Source organism: Ostrea edulis, chromosome 5 (genome assembly GCF_947568905.1).
Source record: "Ostrea edulis chromosome 5, xbOstEdul1.1, whole genome shotgun sequence".
Classification (NCBI taxonomy): domain Eukaryota; kingdom Metazoa; phylum Mollusca; class Bivalvia; order Ostreida; family Ostreidae; genus Ostrea; species Ostrea edulis.
This window is the reverse complement of record NC_079168.1, coordinates 90,251,233-90,272,768: the sequence shown is the minus strand read 5'-3', so window position 1 is coordinate 90,272,768 and position 21,536 is coordinate 90,251,233. Positions and strand designations below refer to the sequence as shown.

Genomic DNA, 21,536 nt, shown 5'->3' with positions numbered 1-21,536 from the left:
AAAACTTCACCAGAATGGCGTAATAAAAATTTATGGGTCGGTGTGAATTTTCAGACTCGGTCGGGCGAGGGGAAACAAACAATATTTTTATTTTGGCCCTAGGTATAGTGGCTGATTTGTTAGGGGCTAGGTATAGTGGCTGATTTGTGCCATTTTGCAATTAATTTGTCATCTTTTCATTATGCTGAGGCAAATTCGAAAAGTAGCTAATATTATCATTTTGTTAAACGTTGTCCTTTCATAAATATTTCGGGATGAGAAGTCACAAATTATCATTTTATTGCTTTTTTACCTTGAATTAACAAAAAGACAATAAAGTATAAGATGCCACAAATCAGCAACCATACCTAATATAGCCCCTTACTGAGCTAGCAACTATGATCTTGAATGCAGCCCAGGCATTTCCAAGACTTTTGACCTTTAATTATAATGACTGGACTTTGACCTAGCTATTTTTCAGAAACTTTAACGTATAAACATGGAGATGTCTTTGAAGTAAGGGGGATACCATAAGTATAGAATAACATTTTCTGACGAGCTATACATGTATGTTGTCTTAATCTGACAACTCAATCCTGTTAATTGCTAGCATATGACTGCGATGTATTCCAGTTTAAGTATATCAGGACTTAGATTAGCTGCAGAGCATCAAGAATAAGAAGTTAGTTTTTAAAATTGATTTCAATTAAGAAATAAATTTCATTTTTGAAAATATGTGAGGGTATGAATTGTGATTCTTCACTCTGGCATATTTCTTGAAGTGCATTAGAGGGTCATGAAAAGTATGCCAGCAAATTTACCCTCATGAATTTTCAGACATGAAATTTATTTCTTATATTCAAGTTGTACTTTTGTTTCAGTCGATCTTTTAGAATTCCCAGTTGTTAAAATATGTGCTACTAATATTTACGAAATCCATACACGTGCATATTGCTTTGCAGAATTTTCATGAGGAAATATTAATTACATTCTTGCACTGAATCTTTTCTCTTATATTTCTTTTGAAATTGATATGGCTTTCGTCATGCAATTGCAAACTAGTTCAATCTGGTTTTCTAGTACCACCTGTCTGCAAAATCATCACCAAATATGGATTTGTCATCAAGGTCAAAGGGTGCATTGGCTGTACAATTTAATGTAACAAATGGGTCAACCATATGATATTTTAGATCTTAATTAGTTTATATTTTTATGCCCCCGAGATCGAAGAGGGGGGGGGGGGGGGGGGGGGGGGGCATATTGTTTTTGTCCTGTCTGTCATTCCATCATTCCGTCTGAAACTTTAACCTAAGCTTGCTAATAACTTTTAACAGTAAGTGATAGAGCTTTGATATTTCACATGAGTGTTCCTTGTGACAAGACCTTTCTGTGGGTACCAACATTTTTGACCCTGTGACCTTGACCTTGGAGTTTGACCTACTTTTTGAAAACTTTAACCTTGCTAATAACTTTTGAATAGTAAGTGGTAGAGCTTTGATATTTCACATGAATATTCCTTGTGACAAGACTAAATTTCCGTGGGTACCAACATTTTTTTACCCTGTGACCTTGACCTTGGAGTTTGATCTACTTTTTGAAAATTTTAACCTTGCTTATAACTTTTGAACATTAAGTGGTAGAGCTTTGATATTTCACATGAGTGTTCCTTGTGACAAAACCTTTCCGTTGGTACTAAACCCTTTGACCTTGACATTTGACCTACTTTTTAATTTTTTTTTTACATTGGTCATAACTTCTAAATGGTAAATATTAGCACTTTCATATTGTACATGAGCATTTCTTGTGACAAGATCTTTCCATGGGTACCAAGATATTTGTTCTTGTGACCTTGGCCATCTTTTGAATTGGCCATTATCGGAGGCATTTGTGTTTCACAAACACATCTTGTTAAAGAATACATATAAATATAAACAAAATGTCTTTCTTCGTTGTTTCATCACGTGATGAAGGTAGCAATCATCGCAGAAAAAAATATGGGTTATGAAATTTTTTCTGCAATGCTTTCTACCTCCATCAAATTACCCAATGAAACAACAGAGAAAGTATTTTACTGTTTAAATGCGTGCTTTCATTACAATTTGTAAAATATCAAGGGCAAAAATATTGGAAATGTAAATATATGATTGAGTACTACATGTACATTGTTTGAACATTTAGTAACTTATTTCATGCAGTAGTATATAAATTTTTTTTTAAATTTTCACTCCTATAATACAGGCAAGAACAAGTCAAGGGGCTGAAAATTGGCATTGCAGGGGCTTTTTGAGTGCACATTTTAAAGATGATGATATACAATTTACTTCAATTAAAATCATGTTTCTAGCAGTTATTTATACAAGATCCTGCAATGCAGAAATTAACTGCATATGCTTCTTTTAATGATTGGCCTATATCCCAATGTTTCCAGCAGACAGAAGAATCATCTTGAATATTGATGCATTAGTTTCAGTTCAAATTTATTTTTGTACATGAATCTTGAGTCAAAGATGATGTCAGTTGGATATAAATGTAGTTATATACATCACAGAAAATGTGTGTGTGTAAATTAAATTCACTTTTCTACAGATATATCCTTTAAAGTTATATCATATGCTGCAGATATTTGCCAATGACTTTTCTATCAGCATTAAATCATCAGAAATTACATATGTACAAAGAGACCCAACACATAGAATGCATTCAATCTAACTGTCACAACATGGAGCATAATGATTTAAAGCAAACAAATGTTCACAAAGCCACTCAATATTTAAAATAAAACATGCAATGGACATATTTTCATGGTGTATATCATAAATATGTATTTTAATCCATTGTAGGTATAAAGGTGAAGCCATTTACAATTGCCCGCCAAAAACTGTGTTCGATTATGTGGAGCCCTTGCCTGATGGTCCCAGAGCTAAATGGGACACCAACATGAAGAAAATTGAAATTCTCAAGTGGATAGAAAAAGTATGTGTTGATTAATTGTAAATAGTGTCGATAACAAAATGATGTAAGTCATGTATTTGTAATTAAATGATGTAGTATAATATTTACTTGTATACAGTAAAACTCGAATATAGCGAACACGGATATAGCGAACTTACGGCTATAGCGAAGTGAAATCAATTTCCCCGGCAAATATTTTAATTCTTTATAAATTCTATATAAAAATCTGCATTTATAACAAACACGGATATAGCGAATTTACGGATATAACGAAGTAAATTCCTATTCCCCTAGAATTAAAAATGAACATAAAAATCACCTTTTATAACGAATTATTTTTTTCATTTTAAACTCGTGAATTTTAACAATCGCTTATTACAAAATTTCCTTTTGTATTTTTTCAAAAGCGTTTGTTAACGCAAAACAATACTTACACATACATTTAGCAAATATATTGTCGGTATTGTTTACTATTCTCGTTAATTAAATTTGAAGTTTGATTGCATTTATTATATCGTACACTCGCTTACTTGTGCAACAAGTAAATGAAAACTGCAATAGACTGTTTGTATGTATTGCACATAATTTTGTAGATATTTTTTTTTTCGACATGTTCTTGCGTGACTTAACAATCCCTAAAGATAAATTATCATATATAAATCAGTGTGTATATATCTTGTACAAAAATATTTCTTCTCGAAAATACATAGGCTTAATTTTTCTTAGAGACAATACAAACTCAAGTATATCGATTGCTGCTTTCTTATGCAACTGATATACATATAGAACAAATTGGTTTTTTAACGAATTCGTTATATTTTAATTATGAATTCGCTATAAACGTATAGCGAATTACGCTTATAGCGAATTTTTACAGAGTGTCCGCAGAAATTCGCTATATCAGAGTTTTACTGTATTCAGTAGTCACATATTCTGAGTATGAAATACACATTTTATGGTTTAATTCTTGACATAAAGGGTGCAAACTATTGTTAGAACTTATGGAGATTTATGAGTGTTTTTCAAGGTAGGAGAATATATTGTGACACAACTTTTATTCTTGATTAAATATAAAGAAAAATAATCATAAAGAATGAAAAAAATGTGTGGCAATTTCAAAGATGAAGGTTTATTTGTATGTTGTATTTGCATCTAAGACATGTAAAATTTAAACAAAGAATAAGTAATGTAAACAATGAATAAGTAATTTATTATATTTATATCTGTATTGGGTTTAAATTTGTTTGGATCGTATGATTTAGATGTCCCTAAGGACACAGCAGGAGTCACATTTGTTTGGACCTGCATTGCATCTTGACTGTCAAGAAAATTGATTTGTGGATATAATGAAATGTCAATAGACGTTTTTGTCATAAATTTTAGTGCCTGGTAGTTCCTGTATTCTGTTTTATTTGACATTTACGGTCCAAATGATCAGAATTCATTGATTTTTTTAAGATAATTTCACCACATTAGTGTGGGTGTTAGAATAGGATGTCCTTAATTTTGCTGCGAGTAGTATGACGTTAGAAATTAGGACTTCTTATCAGGAAATAGAATAACAACTACATTAATTTTAAAATGTGCTAGTTTTTCAGACCAATGTTATGAGTCATGTTCCATTGATTTCTGGGAAGAATTACCAAGAGAAGATCGAGTCTAGGTTTATATAGCTTTCCTGACAAAGGGAAATGAACAAAATAATTGATCTAAATTTAACACTTTTGCCAGGAAGAGTACATTTTGTGGATTAGAGCCTTTTGTGCAAAAACTCCCCATTTTTTTTACACTGATGGATCATGCCATTACAGACCTACAATGTAGTGCAGCGTAAGCTTTTGTGACGTGATTTTGTTCGTGATCATGCACTGATAACATTTGGAACATTTACTGCAGGTCTATTTTTTTTTATCAATTTCAAAATTATTAGCACATAAAATTATTAGGATATGGGAACAAAGAATTAAAATTTTGTAGTCATTACCCCCCAAGAGGGACAGCTGCATTGGTCTAGAGGTTAGAGTGTTCGCCCTGCATGCGGAAGGTTGGGGTTCGAATCCTGACTGCGACAGACCTAAGTCGTTAAAACAAGTAGTGACAGTTCCATCGCCAAATGCTTGACATCAGGTGTGAATGTCACGAGTCCTCGGAGATGACCTTATAAACAGATGCCCTGTGTCACAGTAGTGTGGCATGCTAAAGAACCCTCACAGCTCAACGGCTGTAAGCCCCGAACATAAGCTTAAATTTGAAGCCCTTCACAGGTATTGGTGATGTCTCCATATGAGTGGAAGGTTCTCGAGAGGGACGTTAAACAAGATACAATCAATCAATAAACCTCCCAGGAGACTAAAGGGCGGGACCAAAACATAAAAATTTGGAACTGTCTTTGAAAATCTTTTTAGCTCACCTGAGCCAAAGGCTCAAGTGAACTTCAAATGTCTGTTGTTTGTCATGTTGTCGATGTCATCATAAACTTTTGCTGATTTCATCTTCTCTGAACCTCTGGGCCAATTTCAATAAAACTATAAAACTTGGCACAGCTAGAGTATCCCTAGGTGAAGGGGATTCGAGTATTGAAGTATCATCTACCCTTCCATGGGGGATAATCAAGAAAAGGCAGACATTGGATAGGGTCATTTTAAAAGCCTATCGAGAACCTCTGAGTTGGAAGAATTGCTCTGTATGTCTGTGTCCATCTTTTCTTCCATCCAACTTTGCATGGAGATATTAGAATTTCACGCTTTGCACATTAGATGCTTATACTGTACTCAGACATTTCTTATGACCAAATAGTGTTACATGTATGACCCAGGCCTGAACCAAAGTTATTTAGCCAAGGTCACTGGTAAGACAAAAAGTTCAAACATACATATATCTGGGTTATATAAACTTTTTAGTGGAGGGATAGTAGAAGCTCATACTCAATTCAAAGATCGATTATGACCAAACAGTGTGTCATGACCATGAACTACATGTATTTATATACACTGCATGTAATAGTGTTATGATTTGCACTGCCGTTGTGGTCTAGAGATAGAGTGTTTGCCCCACATGTGGAAGTTAGGGGTTCAAATCCCAGTCAGGACAGACCTAAATCATTAAAACAAGTAGTGACAATTCCATCGCCAAACGCTCGGCATCAGATGTGAATGTCACGGGTCCTCGGAGATGATCTTAAAAACGGATGCCCCATGTCACACAGTAGCTGTAGCACTCTAAAGAACCCTCACTGCTCGATGTCCGTAAGCGCCAAGCATATATAGGCCTAAATTTGTAGCCCTTCACCAGTAATGGTGAGGTCTCCATATGTATTGAGTGAAATATTCTTGAGAGGAATGTTAAGCAATATACAATCAATCAATGTTATGATTTGCATGTACTAGCTATATGTCGGTATAGTAGTCAGGGTTTGACCTATGGAGCATGAGCCAGAAGGTCATTTTAACCTAAAGCTGAATTTAATCCTGACTACTCACTGTACATATATATGTACAGTAATCACAACACTTTGCTGACTCTCCATATTTTTTCAAAATGTACATCAATAAGTTTACATTTCAATGGAACAATGGGTGATTTCTTGTTATTCACTTTCAGTGTTGAGTGATGTGGATATTTCAAATACAGTATTGATTAGTCTGTTATTCTACTGGAGCATATCATGAAAAATGGATGATAAGTTAGGTGTTAATTAAAATATCTGGACAAGTTTTCTCTATAATGCTTTATATTTGTTAGTGATAAACTTTAGGATATATATGTATGATTTTATTATATCCAAATGTAGAAGAGCTGCAGTGACATGATAGATGGCTCGTTCACTTAGCTAGCATATGCTACCCAGGGTTCGAATCCTTGAATTTTAAGCCTGCACTTATATTTTTATTTGTGAAAAGTTTTAAGGAAGACAAAAAGTAGTTACACAATAGAAATAGTGACAGAACACATTCATATTAAGTATGAACCGTGTGCACTATGTGAAAATAGTAAGGTATTGAATGTATAGGCCGGGACAAGCTAACAGGAAGTGCAATAATGTCAATAGAGAAGGTATGTCAGAAGTATTTGTATCAGGCTATATAATTCTTGTTTTGTGATCTCTGTGATACTCAGTGAACTGTTCAGGTGCATTAATTATGAACTGTTCAGGTGCATTAATTATCTTGTTTTCAACAATTTAATATTATGTAATATGCATGTTGCATATAACATGCTGGTGCAAGATGTTGAAGAGCAATCTTCAGTTTTTTCAACGCGAGTGCATGTTTAAGTTGTTTAATACATGTACTTATTAAATGTGGAAGATTTTTAGTATGACAAACTGTTCATGCTGTCATCTTAATAAAGGCATTTTAGACATCATGATTAAGAGTAAGAAACACAATCATGTAGATTGTTTTTAAAGAACATGCATACAAATTAACATAATTTCTGTAAAATAGTCACTTATGTAGAGCAGTGGTATTTTTTATTGTATGATATATTAGCATCATCTATGCACAGAGTCATTATACACACCACTCAGACACTTTGGAAAATATAGCAGACTTTTGATGGTTGCCTGCTTCATAAGTAACTATATAATCGGATTAATATAGGTAACATAAGAAATATTAAAGTGATATTTTTTAATAGATTGGGTCATATACTAATTACTTTCCCACAAAACTAGTGTTTAACGAAATTAGTGTATAACATTGCTAAAGGTCATCTTCTGTATACGTTTAGATTAAAAGCAAATTATGCAACAATTGTGGAAACAATAGTGTCAGATAACAGACTGATTGATTTCACTGTGCATGTATGTCTAGAGACAAACTTTTACTTGAAAATTTAATGATACATGCACAGCTTGTATCTTGTAATTATTTTTGCCAATTCAAATGTTGCATGAAAGAAATTTGACATGAACGCTGTGATTAAAAAGTAATATTTACTAGTAAAACCAAAAAAAAAAAAAAAAATCACACACACACACACACACACCAAAACAAGAGTATAACAATGAAGTAAGTGTTATTGAAGTTTTTGCTTGGGATCTATCTGAGGAAGCTAATCTAAATAACACATGTTGCTACATGTATATTAAGTTTGCTCCTAGAAGCAATGATATTTTTGTCTTTGTTTTCAGCCTGATTTAAGAATAAATCGAGCTTGCACTGCTAGTGCCATGCTTGGTCTGATCTCGCCCCGTGACTTTGTGGATGTTATTCTTGTACGTGAAACAGAAGAATCCTTTTCAACAAATGGTAAAGTATAAAATATAAACCATATACTCTACTGTATAGAAGTGTACACTACACATGTACTACTGTCTTGCCAGTTGTAACCTAATACTAGTCCTATCTTCAAAGTATCTTTTCACTGTTGCCTTTTTCTTTACATAATGATATCTGCAATTTTAAGAATATAAGATTTACATGCATGGTCAGCTCATTTCATAAGCCAGTATAAACTGACTCTGAAAGTGTTTAGAGCACACTGTACTTGATTGAATACAAAATACCATTTTAGTCAAATAATAGATCAGGTTTTTTGTAGTAGATTTACAGCATCTATACCCAAAACAAATTTCAGTTACTGAATCACCATTGAAGTTGGGTTTCTTTTTAATTGATGGCTATGGTCTTTGACAGTTTAGTAAGATCCATAATCAATGTCTATTTTACTTACCCGGTACTCAAACATTGAAGAAGTGGACAAAGCTACTACAGAATACTGAAAGTTGTTAAGCTATAGTGTAAAAAAAAAAAAAAGACTGATTTTTTCAGTACGTAGCAGAGGATGTGAAATTGATTATTTAGAAATATTTCACACTGTGAGAGAACACCCATAACTTCTGGGTATACACACCTTTGAGCATGTCATTAAATGGATGCTACACTATCATTTTATCTTTAGTGGATGTAAATATGATTATAAACATCCTAATCTCAACTGATAGAATTTCTAAATGGGGACTTTAAAGTCCTAGCTGTAAGCCATTATTGGAGATAAAAAGCTGAAAATAGCCCATTACCAATGTAACCTTTATGTTTACATATAAAATTATCAGATAGGAATCATTCTTTTGAAATCTGAAAAAGAACCAGAAAAAAGTGTATAATTGCTAAATACAAACTATTAGAATAAAAATAGATTTACAATTGCATTTCCCCATTGAAATGAGGGATGTTATGATACATTGACCGCACTCACAATAGCATGCATATACCCCATGCTGAACACTTCAAGGTCATGCAGGTTAGGTGTTATACCCCATGCTGAACACTTCAAGGTCATGCAGGTTAAGTGTTTTCCCTTCTCTTTGGCAGAACAGATTATATTTGGACATTTCAATTTTTATTTTTTTTTAAAGGTTCAAACAAATAATTTTGTAAAATACAATATTGATATAATCTTGGTATAAATGATGTTTGTTTCTGTGTATTTCTAGTATGTTTTTACTGTATGAAAGTGTGTAACAAATATCATATAATATACCATTTTCCATATCATGCTCCATATCAACTTTTGACCAATACATTAAGCACTCAGACTGATGTTATGGGTCTTCAGGGTGACATGGGGCATGATATGGAAAAGGGTATGTATTATTCAATTTATAAGAAATTCAACAATCAAATGTAATGGAGCTTTTGTCTTGCAAGAAATCCAAACTAAAGCATTCAGCAAAAAAACATTATTATCATCTTGCTTCAAACATAATAGATTGGTTTGATTTCAGCAATCAGTATTGAATATCCTGAATGTCCAGAAGCCAAAGATCATGTGCGAGGTTGGAACTGGTCATGTGGCATGATCTGTGTCAAATACCCAGAGTAAGTCACATGACTGTACCCAGCATGCCATGCGCCTATAGGAATGGCTTGTCTAGACTAATACCTCACTCTGTACATAACATCCTTTTATTTCCATTCTTTTTTCACCTTCAAGCTTACAGTCATTGAATATATTGTACAATCATGTATCAGCATTAATACACTGAATTAGACAAAGGACTATGTATGATTATGATAATAGCTTTTCTGGCCCTTGTAAAACTTGAATGATTCATAACAGACATCATGTCCAATACAGTTTCACATAGTTTGTCTATGATATTTACAGTCATTTGAAGAACATGGTATCTAAAACGATACAAAGCATCTAAATTGACTCAATTTCTCAATTTTAGTGATATTTACTCAATCAATATGCCCATTTTTGTGAACGGTTTTAGGTCATCTATTGGAATTGGCCTGCGTGTCTTCCTTCGTGCGTTAATAATTGAACATTTTTAACTTCTTGATAATTACTATTACAATTCTTTTCAAATTTGGCATGAAGCATCTTTGGGACAAGGGGGACATCAATTGTAAACTTCAGGACTCCTGCACCCCTGAAGTCTTAAGGTTGGGCAAAAACTGCCAAGAATTAACAAATTTTCAAAAATTGTCATTTCGTGATCCCAGGGGTAGGTTTTTGGTATTAGGGTGCATGGGGCCATGTATGGTCAGTGATTAAATGTGACAACAATTGAACATTTTTAACTTCTTCTTGATAACCATCATTCCAATTCTTTTCAAATTTGGTATGAAGCATCTTTGGGACATGGGGGACAGAAATTGTAGGACTCTTGCAACACTGAAGCTTTATAGGTACAGGGCAAAAACTGCCAAAAATTGACCAATTTTCAAACATCTCTATAACTGCACATATTTAAGAACAACTAAATGCATGGTGATGTAAAACAGGAGAGTTTCTATCAAAATTGTAAATTTCATAATACCTGGGGTAGAGCTTCTGACCAGTGGACCAAACTTGGTTTACATGTATATAGTGATGTGTAAAACATTTAAATATATCTTCTTTAATGCTATTGATACTAAATTGAAAGTAAAAAGGTGTTTAGGAGAAGATAGTCCTTTCCCAAAATTGTATATTTCATGATCCTAGAGATTAAGGGTTTGGTTTCGGGGTGGAGCCAAAATTATGATAGTGATTATTGTCTTTATCAATTGAAAGACTTCATTCAGTTTAAAAATTGAATGCATATTCAGCAGAAGAGGATATACATGTACCAAAATTGTGAATTTCGCAACGCCCGAGTTTTGAATCTTTTAGACACTTTCAAGGGCATTTAAGTTTTCAGAACAAGTCTTGTTTTATATTTTTGTCAAATACATGTATTAGAATTTAGATTAGATATTCAGAACAAGATTTTTTTCTACATTCCGTAGCTTGATACTTTTAAGTAATACTCAGTTGGCCATTGAGGCCTATGGGTCTTTTGTTCTTTATAGAGTGCAACTTTCAACAAAAAGAATTTTCCTATCATGTATGGGTATTGAAAATATACATCTATATTGTAAATATAAGTTTTCCAAGCCTGCGCTCAATGTCTGTTATGTCACCTGAGTTACACTGGTGACTTATTGCTATTGGTCTGCGTCTGGTGTCGTGCATTTAACATTGTACATGTTTTGAACTTCCTCTTGATAACTACACTTTTACTATTCCAATTCTTTCCAAATTTGGTATGAAGCATCTTTAGGACAAGGCGGATATAAATTTTCATTTTAAAGAATATTGCCCCTCCCTGGACTTTAGGACATTGCAAAAACTCCCATAAATTGACCAATTTTCAATTTTTTCTCTACAACCGTACATCTGTAAGAAAAATTAAATGCAAAGGCAGCATAGTCATGTAGAGCAGGAAGTCATGATCCCTGGGGTAGAGGTTCTGACTTTAGGGTGGGGCCAAACTTGGCATAGAATATGTAGTGATTATTTGTTGAAATACTTCTTCTTTAATTCTGATGATATTATGATTAGATTACTCGTATAATATAAAAAGTAAATGCATACCTGGTGTTCTTTAAGGAAAAGCAAAATGAGGTGTACCACAATTGTTAACTTCGGAACCCCAGGTTTCTGACTCTAGGGTGGGTCCATAATAGTCATATATACACGTATAGCTCCAGAACTGTAACTCTCTGAAATAATATTTGGACACCGATCTGTCCCAATATTTTTTTCAGAGAGCTACAGTTTTGCAGCTAATACATGTATGTACTGTTAATGTAACACATATTATGTAAAGTCTGTATGGGAACTTTAGGGGGCATTTGTGCTTTAAGATCACATTTTTTTTATACTGCTGCTGAATATTAGAATATTATCATATATTGTCCTTTGTATTCAAAAATAATCTGAAAACTTGTACATTTGGAGTACAATATGAAATATAATAAATATTATTAGTATCATATATTTAAAGTCTGTACACGGCATGCATTGTATGACTGTATACTTATGTTCGGGATTCAGCCTTTCCTTGTTCGTTCTACACTTGGAACAACAACCAATGCCAAATGTAGAACACTTTTTAGGAAATGTTTTAATATGATTTGCTAACACCTCAGGCTTTGTTTCCAGATGTTTAATGCTTGCCTCTACAGAAAGAAGAATGATTAAATTCCCAACAAAAGTTCTTAGTGCTAATGGTGTGCATATGCTGTCAACACAGAAGGACTGGGTACATTTAATGTCAAGTGGCAAGCCTGAACATCTGAGAAAGTTGCTTTAGTATATATCTAGTCAGTGCTTGTTATTTTGAGCTTGTTTTGTAGCATGTAGCGTGGAGCTAGAGGAATTTCCCGAAGAAAAGAAGTATGTTAGAGGCTGGAATTACAGTTGCGGAGTATTAGTCATAAAATACCCATCGTAAGTAAGAGCACCCCCGGTTCTTGTGTAAATACATTGTGAAACAGTCCCTTCTAACATTTATCCAAAATAATCTTGAATTGGTGGATAAGACTAAGAACTATGTAGTCAACTTAAATTTGATGTCGATCAAACTGGGATTGTCGAAATATTCCAGCTATTGTCGCTAAATTGAATACAGGTCCAGGAATAACTTGGGGCATATGCATGTATTTTATTGATCTACCAGGAGGTGTGAGATTTTCGAAAGCTACAAAATAACGTCACGAGGAGCAGACTTTCTGTTATTAAGATAAGAAGGCAGAATTATTTCATGCACAAAAGTTGTTTAAAACATCTGTATTTCTTTAACCAAGTGTATCTTAATTTCAAAATTAAGAAAACATGAAAGATGTTGAAATAACACGAGTACTAGGTTCCGTCTGTTCTGGTAATCGTACAGAGTACAATACCATCTAAGAATTTGAAAAGCATTTTTGTGCATTTTTCCATGATAAAAAGGGGAAAGTATCTTGCTCCAACTGCTTAAAGAATGTAAATTCATGCAGTTTTAAGCCTCACTATCGATCTTCTGCACTTTGGAACATTTCACCATTAGTTAAATCAATACTGCTTCCGTTGAACTATCGACAGCATGGTATTAATTTATAGCTAGTCTGTTCAATATCAAGTGTGTGAAAGAAATATCTGTCTTACAAGGTCTAAATTTATTCCGCTGTGTTTCGAAAAATCAAAAGAAAAAAGTCTAGGCAAGCTCTGCTGTTGTAAACTTTGCCAAAGTAAATATTCAAATGATATTTTTTTCAGTATTTAAAAGAAATGAACGCGGTCACTAGATACGGAATTTTGTCTATCAGACTCTTCAAGAATATGTATATGATAAGGCGGACATCGATCTTGGAGAGAGAGAAAATAGATAAATAATACTAGATATAGAATCGAGATATGTATATGAGGATTGTTTTTTATTACCCAGGAATGTGCACTTAGAAGTTTGTGTTTTAGAAGACTCAAAATATATCCCGATAAAGATATATCATTTAAAAGTGGTAGACATTTCTTTTGTTTGTGTGATACACTAACATTTATTTCATTGATATATTGGTACTTTGCGATGTACATTGTTGTACAGACACTGCTGGACGGAAAAAGTACTGAGAGTGTCATTTCTGCCGATATCGTGATGTGGTATTGGTTAAGGGGTACTTCGTCACAATGGCTTGCTTCCTTTTAAAAGCATGGATGAAACTATAGATAAGAGCAATATATTTGTCTATTTCCACAATCATTGCCTAGCTGAGTAGCTCAGTAGGTTGACTGCTGAACTGTAGATCGCGGGTTCGAGATTTCCATCTACTAAAACTGCATTTTCTGACTAAATAAAGTAAATTTAAAGTTTTCAATTTCAAAATATTGTTGTACATATCCTCCACTTTTCATCCATATCAAATTTCTCTGGTGTAGCATACATCCTTAATTTCCGATGATGATTGATAGTTTTGCTGTTAATATTGATAATTTCTGTTGATACTTATTAATGATCATACTGTATTTACTGTGAGATGTAATATTCACAAATAAATGTCGAGGAAAAATAATGTCGGTACTGAGAAGCGCTAATGAATACCGTGGCAATTGTTCAGACCCTTGTTGAAGGTGTGAAAATGTGCAGGGGTTAAAATCTATCTGGTGTTTCAAAATACATTTTATTGATAAACAACATTATTGATATGCGTATTGTTTTTCCAGCTTATTTAAACAATTACAACCACACCAGATACAAATCTATTCATAAGAGAACGGTGAATTTGGATACTAGGATTTTCAAATAATACATGTAGATGCAAGTCTCGAGAAATTTTCACTCATATGGAGACGTTATGAAGACTCAGTACTCTTTTTAACATTTATTTGCAATATCTAACACTAAAATGGGGGTGAGGGGAACTTTAATTAAAGGAGACTAATCAACGACGTAGTTAAATATCACTTTATTCTTTCGTTTGAAAATACTGACTTTCATGCCCAGTAGAGAAAAATCACATCAAGTAAAGATTTTCAATGCTATACATTGTATGGTAATAAGTCGTAAACCACGGAAGTAACAGGGTATAGTAAATCTGCATGATGTTTTAAACGTGATGTCCCTTACGGGACCATGATTTTGAATGCCCTGCTCCTATTTTCCCTTTTTATATGATCTTTGTTATGTCATTATGTATCTTATTACACCAGTGTTATTAATGAAAACTTACAAAAAATCTAAGTACTAGAAGTATGACGGAAATTACGATCAATGTGCACAAATCTGAAATGATTAGAGGAAATTCGGTCTACCTTGTATGTCTTATTGAATTTGCTAGTGCAGTGTTTATTAGTTCAGCTGACAGAAATATGTTCACACATAATGATTATTTTGCAATACGAAACTTGTAATGAATCTCAAATACATAATATACTTTTTAGTTCACCTGAGCTGAAAGCTCAAGTGAGCTTTTCTGATCACCCGTATTCCGGCGTCCGTCCGTCTGTCCGTCCGCCTGTAAACTTCTTCTCAACAACCACTGGGACAATTTCAACCAAAGTTGGCACAAAACATCCTTAGGTAAAGGGAATTCTAAATTGTTAAAATAAAGGGCCAGGCCACCTTCCAAGGGGAGATAATCAAGAAAAGGTAAAAATAGGGTAGGGTCATTAAAAAATCTTCTTCTCAAGAACCACTGAGCCAGAAAATCTTAGATTTATATGTAAGCTTCCTTATATAATGCAGATTCTAAATTATTAAAATCATGGCCCCCGGGGGTCGGATGGGGCCATAATAGGGGATCAAAGTTTTACATACAAATATATAGGGAAAATCTTTAAAAATCTTCTCAAGAACCACTGAGCCAGAAAAGCTGAGATTTATATGAAAGCTTCCTGATATAATGCAGATTCTAAATTGTTAAAATCATGGCCCCCGGGGATCGGATGGGGCCACAATAGGGGGTCAAAGTTTTACATACAAATATATAGGGAAAATCTTTAAAAATCTTCTTCCCAAGAACCACTGAGCCAGAAAAGCTGAGGTTTATATGAAAGCTTCCTGATATAGTACAGATTCTAAATTGTTAAAATCATGGCCCCCGGGGGTCGGATGGGGCCACAATAGGGGGTCAAAGTTGTTTTTTTTTTTTTTTGTTTGTTTTTTGGGTTGTTTTTTGTTTTTTTTGGATATAGTGCAGATTCAAGTTCGTTAAAATCATGGACCTCGGGGATTGGATGGGGCCTCAAGGGGGGCATCAAAGTTTTACATACAAATTTATAGGAAAAATCTTTTAAAATCTTCTTCTCAAGAACCACTGAGCCAGAAAAGCTGAGGTTTATATGAAAGCTTCCTGATATAGTGCAGATTATAAATTGTTAAGATCATGGCCCCCGGGGGTCGGATGGGTCCACAATAGGGGATCAAAGTTTTACATACAAATATATAGGAAAAATCTTCTTCCCAGAACCACTAAGCCAGAAAAGCTGAGATTTATATGAAAGCTTTCTGATATAGTGCAGATTCAGGTTTGTTAAAATCATGCCCCCCCCCCCCCCCCCCCCCCCCGGGTTAGGATGGGGCCACAATAGGGGATCAAAGTTTTACATACAAATATATAGGGAAAATCTTTAAAAATCTTCTTCTCAAGAACCATTGGGCCAAAGAAGTTCACATTTACATGAAAGCTTTCTGACATAGTGTAGATTCAAGTTTGCAAAAACCATGACCTCCAGGGGAAGGTTTGGGGCCATAATAGGGACTACGGTTTTACATGCAAATAGATATGGAAAATCTTCTGATATGGACCAAGGTGACTCAGGTGAGCGATGTGGCCCATGGGCCTCTTGTTGTCTACTGGAATGGAATTTTAAGGTCCTTTGGAATGAAAAAGTGTGATCTTGAATGACTTTGACACAAAAGCAAGAACTGTTGTCACTTTTCTTGTATCAAAAGTATACTTTCTTTAATTGTTGCAAACAATATATCACATATCAACGCTTCCAATGAATATGTCCCATTAATATTCAGCAAATGGAAAACTCGGTTTAAATATTGTATTGGGAACAATAAATGCATGTAAATACGTGTGATTTTTAGCTCTTATGAGCCGAAGGCTCAAACAGCTAATCATATGGTCATATGTCTGGCGTGCGGTGTGCGTCAAATTTTTGGGGAAAGGGCTGTATCTCAAGAACCCCTTGGCCAAATTTTGTCAAATTTGTTACAGGGTATCCTTGGCCCAAGGGCTTTCATTTGTATTAAATCTAGGGTTGTGACCTTTTAAAAAGGGGAGATAACTAGGAAAATGCAAACAAAAGTAGTGGTTGCTAAAAATCTTCTCAAGAACCACTGGGCAAATTATCACCAAACTTATATGCATAAGGATGAGGGTAGGCTGTAGATAAAAATTTGTTCAAGGCATCATCCTGGGGCAAAGGGTGTGGTCTCAAGGTCACTTCAAAGTTGACATTAAATTTTGTTTTGTTAAAACTTTGATATTTTGCTTAGTATAAGGACTAGGATCATCTAATTTTGTCAGTTGATGCATCTTAGGACCTAATATCATGTTGTGTTAAAAGTAGGTCATGGTGACCCACTTTTTGAATTTTGCAGGTAAGTATTATTAAATGGATTTTGATGCATATCTTGGACACTTTTAAGCATATGGTCATCAAAAGTTGTCAGTTGATGGATCATGGGACCTTGAACTGCTTCATGTGAAAAGTATGTCACCATGACCTACTTTCTGAATTTTATTGCTAATCATTTATGAATACATTTTAGGTTGTTATTTCAGATACCGAGAGGTTTAAAATCATCAAACCTTGTAAGTTGATGCGTCTAGAGACCTCGAAACATATTTATAAAAAAAAGTAGGTCACAGTGACCTACTTTTTGAATTTTGCAGACATTAAAATTTCACATTTTCAATTTTAGATGCATATTTTGGACACTATGAAAGCTAGGATCATCAAACTTTGTCAGTTGATGCATCTTGAGTCTTCATAGTTTGTTGACCAAATCGTAGGTCACCGTGACCTACTTTTGGAATTTGACGGCTATATTTTAATATTCAGATACTATTTGACTTACAATTATCAAACTTTGTCAGTTGATGCAGGTTGAGTCTTCAGAGTGTGTTGACTAAAAAGTAGGTCACCGTGAACTATTTTTGGATTTTGACGGCTATATTTGAATATTTCAGATACTATTTGACTTCAATTATCAAACTTTGTCAGTTGATGCATCTTGAGTCTTTGGAGTGTGTCGACCAAAAAGTAGGTCACTGTGGCTTCTTTTGGAATTTGACGGCTATATTTGAATACTATTTGACTTGTCAGTTGATGCATCTTGAGTATTCAGTGTGTCGACCAAAAGTAGGTCATCTTGACCTACTTTTGGACAGTTACATTTAAATTTTCAGGTACTATTTGACTTAACATCATCAAACTTTGTTAATTGATGAATCTTGGTTAGTGAGAATTTTTGCTTGTTCTACAATGTATCAGAAGAGCGATTCTCGGCCCATGGGGCTCTTGTTGTGTGTGTGATATTTTAGATACTGCATTCTCGATAAAAATAATGATTTCATTACATGAAGGCTACCAGTAAAATCGTGGATATGTTATCTAAATTAAAAAAAAAAGTCAACGCAGTATTCTAAAATCTTCACTGCCCTAGATATATCTTCAAATAAAATGTGACATTTCATGTTATTTGCATTGCTACGACGGATGATTACATCAAATTACGTTGTATCTGTTGTGATGAAGCTGTTAAGAAAAGTTGGATCAGCCCCACTTGATCTCCTCAAAATGACACCATGATAGATAGTGACATGAACTATGTTAATTTCTACAGCAACCTCATATATTTGATTCCTTTCCTTCTTTCTATTTTCTAATGAAAGTCTGATATTTTTTGTCGTGTATTGCAGGTACATACCTTGCACACACTGGAGTACAATGATTTTTTTTATTTTTGTCAAAAAAATTTCTTCTTTTTTTAATTCTTCATTTTTATTAAAAAATATATAATTATCTTCGAATATGATAGAGGAACACTTTCTCTGAGTATACATGTATTTCATTATAAACGCGTTGTCCTATATTTTACCGGGCAACCCTCGTACAGAATGAGAAACGGATTGTTTGTTTTACGTCCCATCGAAAATTGTTCACTTCTATTGATACTTCACCAGTTGTAGGTGAAGTACCACAAATTCAGATCTATGCATGGCGCTCAGGGTCGTAGCAATTGGGGGTCTTTAACGTGCCAACGCCTGCCGCGACACGGGGCCTCCGTTTTCAAGATCATATCCGAAAGACCCATGAATTTCACTCCTAAATGCCCCGAGCGTTTGGTGAAGGAGCAATCACTGCCCAAGTTTACGTCATAGGTTTGACGCGGTCATGGCACAAGCTGCGATCGAACTCATGACCTTCTGGTTACGAAGCGAACCACCGAGCTACCGCGAACGATCTGAGAAACCACCCTCCTGTGATGTCATAAGATTTTGTAAAATCAATGATTTATTTAGATTTATGCATGATAGGAACATAAATTTTGTTAGAGTCTTTTCCGATTGTTATTATGAAAAATCTTGTTAAAAATAAACTATTTTAAAAGTCTAAGTTATAGTTGAATAATCAATGATACGTTTTTTAAAGATATTGAATCCAAGGGCAATGAATCTGTTTTTATTGATCTCTTTATCAAGTCTATTATGTGATAGATTTCCTTTATTTTTACTGAAATTTTGTATATTTATGTTTAGATACAGTTTCATAGAATTGTCATGAATGCTATTATATCGTCATGATCAGTTTGTATGAAATTTTGATAACGCTGTTTAAGGAAAATTGCAATTTTCTGACGTTGATTTATGATTCTGTTTATGTATGTCTCGCATCTTAAAAAGTGTGATGACCTATGTATTTTATTTGATAATTTGTTAGTTTTAATGAATGGAAATAAATACACTTTAAAACTTGTATCAGATAAAACTGTGAGTATGGAGTTATTTAGATAATCTAAATTTGATTAATTTATGAAAAACTGAAATTAATTAGTATATTGCGAAATTGAGATTTGGAATTTACAATAACGTTTAACGTTGATAATTAACAGAAAATAAATCTAATTTAAACAATAACGTATATTGAGAGAAGCAAATAAAAATATTAAAAAGGGGGGATTTACAACATGAACTTGATATAAATTATAGTGGCATTTTACGGAGATTTATTTACTTGAATCGAAATTGACATCCTTTCGAAAAGGCAATATGCAGTTTAGTCATCTTTTGTTATTCATTAGTGTTTTTTTTTTTTCCATAAAATATTGTTTATGTGGACTATCTGGATAATACAATGGCTTATAGTACAACTTGTGTATTGGCAAGAATAAAGTATTGCAACATATAGGTGTTGTTTTTGCAGTCACTGCATGCTTTCTTCATTTCTGAAATTATTTTCAGTTGCTGTTTTATTTTTTATTATTTATTTTTAACTATTTAACCTTAATTAATATTAACAGGTCCAATTTTAACAATTATCTTTGACGTTTGAAAACATACAGTAATGTATGAAAATATCAAGGAAATGCTTAAAACGAATGCTGCAGTTTATACAGTGCAGAATATTGAAGGCACTTAAACAAATGATTCAATAACAAGTTCCTCACTTAATAAAATAAGAAGTGAATTTGGTGTAGCCACAGTATAAGTTGTCTTCCTAAAATCTCTTCTCAACCGCATATCTTTTAGTAACTGGATTTTCCTAACTGTTTTCAGAGACCCCAATAAGTGCAAGCTCGTCAGCTTGATACAACCGGACATCAAAGGAATGCTCCCCAAGAACGTTGTTGAAGCGGCCATTCCAGGATCCATGGTGGAGTTCTTCACGAAGTTGGAAGAAGCACTAAAAAAGGATGGCAAGCTCTCCAGTTGAGGATTAGACCCGAGCTAAAGCTGGTTGTTGTTCACACTGTTTATTTTGACATTGTCCAATTGTATACAAGTATTACTGTCAAAAACAAAAACAAACTACCACATCGTTTATTGTGTTATAATGAATTATATTTACATGGAAGGAATACACGGAGACAGGATTTATTTAACTTCAGTAACTGTGCTAGTATATGTGTGGAAATATTGACTATGTTAATATTGTAATGATTACCATGGCAACAGCTAGTCTGTACGTATCCACTCATTTCTAATAGTTACATTGCATACATAACACATGTTTGTAAAAATATCTCTTATTATTTCAACATCTCAAATACAAAAGTTTCCATCAAATGTTGAACTCCTCAGTATTGCAATATTTAGAAAAATGGTGTCATTGTCGTCATTGATGATGAACACTTATTAGTAAGGATCTGTTTATATACAGAGTATCGTGTAACACAGCGTACTGGTAATCATCTATGTATTTATTATATTAAAGGACATTCTATAAACACAGAATTTTTATTCAGATCTGTCCTTGGATATATGTTATTGTCATTTCATTAAGTATGATATAAATATATTACAACAAACGCTCTTTTTTTTTCTTTTTCTTGCAATTCCTAACTAACTTTTAAAAATGTATAAATGTGCAACTCGACACCCCTGCATTTTTAAAGAACAAAATTTTTCATGGCGCAATCACTTTTAAGGTCACCAGAATGACATTTTGCTATCTGTTTTCGTGCGTTGGTGATTTCTTAAACAGCTGAAGCGTCTTCGCTAGCCAAGTGTCCGATTCGCTGACTCATCTGAGATGAGAGTAAACGAATCGGACACTTGGCAAGCGAAGATGTGGGTAAAGAGGGAACAAAAATTTGTCAATTCCATGGATTCTGCCTCCCTGGGATCTGA

General features: G+C 33.8%; 1 protein-coding gene across 3 annotated transcripts in view; it reads left to right on the top strand.

The window, feature by feature from the left end:
- Positions 1-21,214, top strand: part of LOC125650234 (stAR-related lipid transfer protein 5) — a 31,803-nt gene extending 10,589 nt beyond the window's left edge. The window contains exons 3-7 of one of the 3 annotated variants that reach the window (XR_008795679.1): positions 2,820-2,952; positions 8,066-8,183; positions 9,662-9,755; positions 12,549-12,642; positions 20,463-20,501. Coding sequence is in view for 2 of the 3 variants with exons in the window: in XM_048878349.2 (XP_048734306.1) it covers positions 2,820-2,952; positions 8,066-8,183; positions 12,549-12,642; positions 20,463-20,619 (502 nt within the window). In the remaining variant the exon portion in view is untranslated. Of the gene's footprint in view, positions 1-2,819; positions 2,953-8,065; positions 8,184-9,661; positions 9,756-12,548; positions 12,643-20,462 lie in introns of all 3 variants that reach the window. The other 2 variants (XM_048878349.2, XM_048878348.2) reach the window with 2 other exon arrangements.
- Positions 21,215-21,536: the final 322 nt, after the last annotated feature.